General features: G+C 36.4%; 1 protein-coding gene across 1 annotated transcript in view; it reads right to left on the reverse strand.

Moving 5' to 3' along the window:
* Positions 1-1,392: 1,392 nt before the first annotated feature.
* Positions 1,393-9,381, reverse strand: part of LOC117119353 (properdin-like) — a 9,358-nt gene continuing 1,369 nt past the window's right edge. The window contains exons 3-9 of the mRNA XM_033264144.1: positions 8,947-9,092; positions 8,045-8,227; positions 7,653-7,826; positions 6,802-6,975; positions 5,837-6,016; positions 4,442-4,491; positions 1,393-2,472 (exon numbers count right to left, since the gene is read on the reverse strand). Of these exons, the coding sequence (XP_033120035.1) occupies positions 1,906-2,472; positions 4,442-4,491; positions 5,837-6,016; positions 6,802-6,975; positions 7,653-7,826; positions 8,045-8,227; positions 8,947-9,092 (1,474 nt within the window). The 3' untranslated portion in view covers positions 1,393-1,905. The remainder of the gene's footprint in view (positions 2,473-4,441; positions 4,492-5,836; positions 6,017-6,801; positions 6,976-7,652; positions 7,827-8,044; positions 8,228-8,946; positions 9,093-9,381) is intronic.

Here is a 9,381-nt window from a genome sequence, read left to right on the forward strand (position 1 = left end):
GTATTGTTGTGATCCCAGGTCCCAATAGAACATTATAAGAACGGGAAATGGCGGGTAAAAAAGTCATCCCAAAAATCGTGAACTGTATCCTTTAAATTTACGTTTTTGCGAAATTGATATTTTACTTAGTAAATCGTGCTGATTCTCTCTTTGTGATACCTAAGTATCAGGAAAATACCGATTAGGCATATGCATGCGAAGTTCAGACGACGAAACGCTTATTATGATGAGTATATAATGCTGTCCATATACTGTTACTGTGTGTTGGTCTGTTAGATGTTTGTTTGTAATTAACATTTAAAGTGATTTATTTATTTATTTATCTATTTTAATTAAGTGCTGCCAGATGAGGAGAAAGAATTACCACCACCGCCGCCACCGCCACCGCCGTTATTGTTCCCACCACCTCCACCGCCGTTATTGTTCCCGCCACCATTACTACTAGAACTACTCCTGTCTTCTTTTAATGAGGGTCCATAATCTTCACTTTTAATGTTATTGCCTCCAACCTTTCCTCCACTATCGGAGTCAGGCACGCTCTCAACATCATAATCAGAGACGCTATCTTCTTCCACTTCCGGTGGATTAAGAATTCTGTAAATGCAATCGCCGCTCGAAGAATCGCAGTCAATAGTAGGAGGACTTGGAGTTGCTACGTTTATTGAACAGTCAATCCATATAAATTTTTCTTTTCTTTCATCGCCATTTGTGTTGTCGTTGCTGCTGCTTATTACACTAACACTGTCATCATCTTTGCTGCTTATTACATCACTAATACTGTCATCATCTTTGGCAGGTAGGCATTTCGTTGGTAGTGGGCCTACAGTCATATCTACTTCGCTGGAGGAAAATGAAACCGATCCGCTAGAGCATCCATCTACATCATCGCAACAGTTTTCCTTCAAACAAATAAATGAGTACCAAATATTTTTAACAATAACAACATGGTATTAAAATGAGAAATAACAATCATAATCATAATACAAAGTGACAACAATGATAAATTTGTATAAATAATATGAAAACAATCATTTAATAATTATACCAATATAATTATTTCAATAATAAATACATTAATGTCATTATAACTTGTAAATTAACAAATATTAATATTTTACTTGATGTAATAATGCTGTTATATCTTATGATTATTGTATGATTGTACATCATATTCCGTCATATTATTCTATATCTTAAGGTCTAAATTGATGTATTACTATGTTTGTGCTTTATCATATCATTCCTTAAATGTTGTCTTAATCAGTGAAATATATTGACTGTCTCTTATACACATCTAGATGTGTAACATGACTGTACCTAAAGAAGTAAAAAACTTGTATTGCTGAAAAACTATCATAGTCATATACAAAATCAGTGACAGAGGTTGACGCATTAGGGAACATAAAATATATTTCTTTATTGAAAACGTTTATTTTGTCTTTTACTCAGTAGTACAGGTAGTAAGATTCTTTAGCGTTAATGAAATACACAGGATGATTGACACAAGACATTCAAAACGAAGGATAAGTAAAGTTTCTTATAGATTCTTTTTCCAATTACCTGTACATACATCTGTTCACTTGTTTTGCGCTAAGAGACCCTGTGTTTAGCGCTGTACAAATGTATAACATTGAAGCTTTAGATGTTGAGCAGGAATTTGTTGTGCCTTCAATTTAAAAGTAGCTCTGCTCTTTGTCAATCGACATAAGCCTATGTTGTGTGTATGTTATGTATTTTTGTTTATATCGATTGACTTGATATAGTGCATGCGAAGTTCAGACGACGAAACGCTTATTATGATGAGTATATAATGCTGTCCATATACTGTTACTGTGTGTTGGTCTGTTAGATGTTTGTTTGTAATTAACATTTAAAGTGATTTATTTATTTATTTATCTATTTTAATTAAGTGCTGCCAGATGAGGAGAAAGAATTACCACCACCGCCGCCACCGCCACCGCCGTTATTGTTCCCACCACCTCCACCGCCGTTATTGTTCCCGCCACCATTACTACTAGAACTACTCCTGTCTTCTTTTAATGAGGGTCCATAATCTTCACTTTTAATGTTATTGCCTCCAACCTTTCCTCCACTATCGGAGTCAGGCACGCTCTCAACATCATAATCAGAGACGCTATCTTCTTCCACTTCCGGTGGATTAAGAATTCTGTAAATGCAATCGCCGCTCGAAGAATCGCAGTCAATAGTAGGAGGACTTGGAGTTGCTACGTTTATTGAACAGTCAATCCATATAAATTTTTCTTTTCTTTCATCGCCATTTGTGTTGTCGTTGCTGCTGCTTATTACACTAACACTGTCATCATCTTTGCTGCTTATTACATCACTAATACTGTCATCATCTTTGGCAGGTAGGCATTTCGTTGGTAGTGGGCCTACAGTCATATCTACTTCGCTGGAGGAAAATGAAACCGATCCGCTAGAGCATCCATCTACATCATCGCAACAGTTTTCCTTCAAACAAATAAATGAGTACCAAATATTTTTAACAATAACAACATGGTATTAAAATGAGAAATAACAATCATAATCATAATACAAAGTGACAACAATGATAAATTTGTATAAATAATATGAAAACAATCATTTAATAATTATACCAATATAATTATTTCAATAATAAATACATTAATGTCATTATAACTTGTAAATTAACAAATATTAATATTTTACTTGATGTAATAATGCTGTTATATCTTATGATTATTGTATGATTGTACATCATATTCCGTCATATTATTCTATATCTTAAGGTCTAAATTGATGTATTACTATGTTTGTGCTTTATCATATCATTCCTTAAATGTTGTCTTAATCAGTGAAATATATTGACAATAAACCGATTTTGGCATTTCATATTACATATTGCTTCTTTTGTAACAATAGCGTTTCCGCGATTGTATGCATATAGTGTATATTCTTATTACAACTCTATAGAGTATCCAAATTCAACAATATAGCAAAGTTTCTCCACATACACAGACGCTGGTGGCGCTCTCCGAACGTTTCTATTTTCTAACACTAGGGAAAATATACAGTATATAGACTTGTGGGAAGTCTACATCAGTATAATAATAATTACCGAAGGATTTGTAGTTTTGTTTTATCATACATAATTTCATACATTGATTAAGATAATAATGACCATTATTACAAATTACAATTTCTTGAAAAGCAATAGTCGTAAGTTGATATTTTCCCAGGTCTATATTTAGTCTATATTAATTCCCTATAAATAGTCGTAGTCTGTATTCATTTCCTTTATAGTACAGTACTGAAAACAATACTGGAATTGTGCCCGATTCTGTACATAATATTTTTCATCGTCTACGTAAGAAAACACCCACAATTACATTAATATGTTCATGTGTGTGGAGAAATAGATTAAACAAGCAAACAAACATTCACTTTACAAAGCAAACTCATTTACGAAAAAAAATAGTAAAAAGTATAAATTATATTACTTTCCAAACCGATAATCTATATTATGGCAATGCTATTATAAGTATATAAATATATGGGGCGTATATTCGTGGAGAGGTTTCTTCTTATCGTGTCCACAATCTCATTTACAAAATAGCGAAAAATAGCAAAACTTACAATTAAACTACTCTACAAACCGGTAATCTATCGATATTATATATGCATATATCATCAGGAGCGTAGAAATAAGAAGAAAGAAATTTTGAGATAGGCCAATCTATTATTTGTGAAGGAGTGTAAATGGGCATAACCCTGCGGGGCCCAATGGCCCAATTGCTTGTGGGGTTGCAAAGGGAGAATAAAAACAAAAACTAAAGAAATTCCTCGACGTTGGGAGGGGGTGCAAGGTTCCCGACGAGTGGTTAAATTCCCCGACTAGGGTCCAAGCTCATCTCCTTCACACCGTTTAGAGCAAATTTTAAGACTAAGCACCTCAGATGCCCGGAACTGGCACTCTCAGACAGTAATGGCTTGTAGTGTTTCCCGACGAAATTTGGATTCATTCCCCAGCGTTTCCTGATGGGAGCAAAGGTGGCGCCAGGATTTTCTCGACGGGGAGCTGATGTCCCTAAAGACAGCAAAGTGGGCGTGGTCGGGCGTCGAAAAGCCCTGAATAGTTCGACAATTTGGGGGTTTCAAAGGCTTATTTAATCGATTTTAGTGTCTAAATATTTAGAAAAGACATAATTTTCCCCGACGAATTGTGCTTATGACCCACTACGGGAGTGGGGCAGCTCTCCCCGAACGGAGTCCCCACTGGCGCCTCCACTGGCGCCCCCACCCCCATGGACGGAAGTCCTGTACCTGCCTGGGTTCCCAGATGAAACCGTTGTTTTTGAAAATAGGGGTTACGAAATCATTCACCCATGTGCAGGCGAGAAGCGCCAATTTATTTAGCAACTTTAAACAAAAAAGTAAATATACAAAAACGGTTTCCTACCCCAATACAGATGTTACCGCTACCGCTTCCACTGAATTTGTCAGAATCATCTATCAACAAATAGTAATAATAATAAGATACAGCAGTGATTAAAATGGAATATTTATTCTGATAATAAACAGTAAATGAAATATTAACTGATACATCTATATAAACAAGAAATTAGCAACAACAACCAAGTCACAATCTAGTAGATAGCGAAACTGTTTACACCCAAAAAAGTAAGCATACAGGTTTTAAGGAAATTATTCAAAAATTTTGCTACATTTTAGAATGTAACCAAACCTATGATCGTTGTTGCACTTCTCACTGAGAATTGTGCCTCTGATACAAAAGAGAGACAATTATTAGAATAATAAACAAGTTATCGTAATCTCGAAAGTCCTGATGAGGGCAGTATAATAGAGGCAGTAGATCTAAAAAAGATTTATTAATCAACTTTCAATCAATCAACCGAGTGTTTCTAGAGCTCCTCATGAGGGCAGTATAATAGAGGCAGTAGATCTTAAAAAGACATATTAATCAATCAACTATTAATCAATCAGCCTCATGAGGCAGTAGATCTAAAAAAAAGATATGTTAATCAATCAGCCGAGTGTTTCTAGAGCTCCTCATCGGAGCTAAAAAATCCAATTGTGAACAACAACAACAACAAAAACAACAACAACAGCAACAGCAACAACAACAACAACAACAACAGTTTCGCTAACTACTAGATTGTGACTTGGTTGTTGTTGCTAATTCCTTGTTTATATAGATGTATCAACAATAATACAGGCTACACCATGAAAAAATAAAACCGATGCACTGTCTTCAAAAATTACCAACACCTCGTTTTTTAAGTGAGAAGTAATGTAATTCTTACATATAATATTGGAAGAGTCAATTGGGAGTAGGGAGACCTGTTATGAATTTACCTCTATTTATGGATAAAACCAAAGATAATAAATAGCAGAAGATAGAGCAGCTTTCCAATTAGTGGAACATCCGTTCAAAAGGCATTGTGGGTACACGGAGAGCAATTTTACTGTAACCGCGCGGCGGCGCTATATAAAAATAATAAAGGCGCTGCTCTTGTTCACTTGTTTCCTTTAGTTTCTCCACTTAGTAAAAATGTCCAAATTTTACTGCAACCGCAGGAGGGCGAATCCATCGATTTTAATGCAAATACACGGAGCAACTTATTCTTCTGCTATTTAAGTTCCTTGATAAAACTTACACACAAAAGGAGAACACCTTTTTATCCGGAGATGCTCAAAAAGTATTTGGATTTGTGAGACATTAATGAATGGGGAATTCAGAAAGTGCGAAACCATTAAAAAAAGAAACCATTTATCTGTTTAATTATAATAGGCCTACATATTATATAAAAAGTCTCAAATTTTATAGTCTTACCATCTGGAGCCATGCAATCCATTGAAGACGTACATTTGTGATATTCAACCGAGAAACCTTTGCAATTGTAAGCTGTAGCTCCTTTTGGGATAACACACTGACGATTACGCTGTTGTCGTTTGTATAGGAGACACTCAGAACAAGGCGACCAGTCTGACCAACTACTCCAATAGGCAACTCCTATGGAAATACATGTTACAACTGTTTAGAAACCTCATAGAAACTATTACATTTTATGTTTATGGGCTATCAGTGGCGTATCTGTGGGGTGCGCGGGAGGGGGCGCACTCTACTACTAAAATATTCGCTCCCCCCCCCCCATGGAAAATGTTAGAAGCAAAAAAAAAAAAAAAAAAAAATCACGTTGAAGTAAAAATCCCCTCGAATGACCTTATTTTGTGAGCTTCCTATCCCTAATCATTGAGCCCCCAAATATTGTGCTCTTTTATTTTTATGCTACTTACTGTAGATCTATATGATACCGTAGTTTAAATAAACTGCATTTTGCACAACAGAACTGTTTAGAAGATCAAAATTAGAGGAAAAAATATACACAATTTATACCTATACATACATACTTAAAGACCCCTACATTCGAAAATGATAAACAATGTGAGGCTATAAATAGTATTAGGCAGTAAATGAAGGTTTTTACGCACATTGAAAACGTCAAATATTCACCATATAAGTTTGCTTGCCGACTTCGAGGGCGGCAACTTGCCGCCCTCAGAGTTAAATAACAAAAATACGGTAAACCTGGTCCTTCCCCCAATAATGTTCACCTCTGCTAAACCTTTGAGGCTTAGACAGTCGTGAGATAAAATCCTATTAGGCCTACTATAACACGAATTGGATCCATGACATTAGGATTGACCACCAATCTATAAAACTCCACCGTTAACGGCACGCCATACCGCATTGTGCTTATTCAGTTTAATGTTAACACACTCTTTCATGTCACTCACCAATACATTCTATACCCGAATGGCAGGTTTTCTTCTCTCTAGGATCTCCAGTACAAGATTGGCCATTGTATTGAGGTTTCGGATTATTGCATCTTCGTGTCCGCACATTTGTACCATCACCACAAGTCTTACTGCAACCGGACCAACGTCCCCAATTACTCCATTGACCGTCGACTGTCAAAAAGAAGAAAAAAACATGATTAAACTTGGGTGTGGGTGGCGGGGGATGGGGGATGGAGGGGAAACTATCTTCCACTTAAAATCGTTCGACTAAAAATATTGGTTTGCCCATCTTGGCCTAATCAGAGATACTCTGATTGCTTTCTAATTGGGGTCTATCGTATTCATTCATGTCAACTTGGCCTTTAATCGACTCGGAACATACCGCTCGGCCCTTCACCAACTCGGTCCACGAACCAACAACTCAGCCCTTGTTAACGCGGCCCTTGTCAACTCAACCCATTACCAACTCGGCCCATAACCAACTCGATCCATGTGTATGGGCAGAGTTATGTATGGTTATGGGCTGAGTTGGTCAAGGGCCGTAGAGTTGACAGTGGGCCAAGTTGACTTCAACCTTTAAAAGCATTAAAAGCAATTTACCTACAATAAATTGTTAAGGTTATCTCGTACATGTCGATAGAAGTGCTTATTCTTTATTACTATGCTAAATACCCGTATTGAATAAAACAAAATGTACATATTAATTTATATCAATGAAAGTCAACTAAATATTTTGAGGAACGGGTCTGGTCAAATATCGCACAGGAATGGCGATAAATAATAATTGTTGTATTGTAAATACTTATTAACATATTTTTTAAAAGCACAGAAAAAAGAAATTGACATACTTGGGCATGGACCTAGACCACAATTTTTCGTTTCTTCAGCTTCGCCGGAACATGGTTTGCCACCGAACTGCGCTGATGGACTATCACACTCTCTTTGACGGGTCCGCACAGCGTCATCACCACATGTTTCTGAGCAGGCAGAAAACGCGCGCCACTGTCCCCACATTCCATCAACTTCATAAGAAAAATAAAATAAACATTGTAATGAATAACTAATTATATTTGTTTTATCGATAATTATGAATAATCAAAGAAAATACTGATACTAATTAATTGATACTTAAGTTGGCAAATATGTGGGCCTATTTATCAATATCATAAACATCCAGAAGAAATTAGGCCTACGGAACGCATTGTATAATTCGTTGACAATAACAATATACTGTACTTACCTGGGCAATTTTTCACTTCAACACATTTTCCCTCCTCGATAGCATCTCCTCCAACTTGCAAACACGTCTGTCCGCCATACATTGGCACTGGATCGTCACATCGACGAGTTCTAGATCGAATACCTTCACTACACGTCTTCGAACAGCTTGTCCAGGCTGACCATTTAGCCCAATTTCCATCAACTTGCGGAGAAAAAATACATAGAGGTCATATATATATACATACATACATATATATATAAACAAATAAATCAAATAACAGTGCTCGAATGGAAACATGTTGTACTATCGTATCAAGCATAGCTTATCAACGAAAAGGGCCTTTATTTCAGTTGGGGTCATGGTAGAAGTGTCCTCGTCGCGGCCCTGGATAACGTTAATGCTACCACCACCATACGGCATTGAAGTTTTTCCAGACCAAGCGTGTCAAGAGATTCTGAGTAGGAAGTATATGCATTACCAAGAATACATGTTATGCAAACCCTCTTCTGAATTCTCTCTATGTTCTGGATGTTACCTTTAGTTAATTCGGAATCCCATAATGGGCACGCATATTCTATTCTAAGTAGATAATTTGTTTGCTTTAAGCCTCTGAACCCCAATTGGCTCTTAAGTGACTTACCCATGCTCATAACCCCTCCCCTTCTTTGTAGAAAGGGTTGGATGTTATGTGCAATATGCTATGATTATCTAACGTTCTATAATCGCTAATGTTTCTATAGCTAATGCCTTATCAATGCAATAAATCTCTTTAAATATTGGTTGTAAATGTAAGGGAGTATGTAGAATGTATTAAAGTCTACCTGCAGCCCGACTAAAGCCAATTCCCACATAGGCATAAACTTAAGTTACACATCAATAATTGAGCAATAAAACAATCAAAATCCATATAAAGTATTTACTTGGACATTCCTGAACAATAATACACGGCTCGTTTTCATTAATTCGACCTTTGCATTCTCCCCGTTCGCATATTCTTGTCCGCAAGCGAATTCCCTCATCGCAAGTTCGAGTGCAAACTGACCAGTCACTCCATTCTGACCACACTGCAAACAAATCGTTTGTTGTATCTGTTATTATTCTGTTGTTATGATTACATACATTATTATATTGTTGTTATAATAGAAAAAGTGTTTGAAATACAGGAACAAAATTACTATAATTTCCGCTGCAACTTTTAAGTGCTCTCTCTGAGTTATCACAGCTCAAATATTGAGGACGTATATCAGTAATTGCGAGGTATACATTGCTGAATGGAATCTTTGATACAAGAAGCTCCCTTGATCTAGCGGTATGACATGTACCAATGCACCCGGGGGTCACAGGTTCATATATAC

Source organism: Anneissia japonica, unplaced genomic scaffold (genome assembly GCF_011630105.1).
Source record: "Anneissia japonica isolate Jap-2015-1 unplaced genomic scaffold, ASM1163010v1 scaffold287806_len661372_cov189, whole genome shotgun sequence".
Classification (NCBI taxonomy): Eukaryota; Metazoa; Echinodermata; class Crinoidea; order Comatulida; family Comatulidae; genus Anneissia; species Anneissia japonica.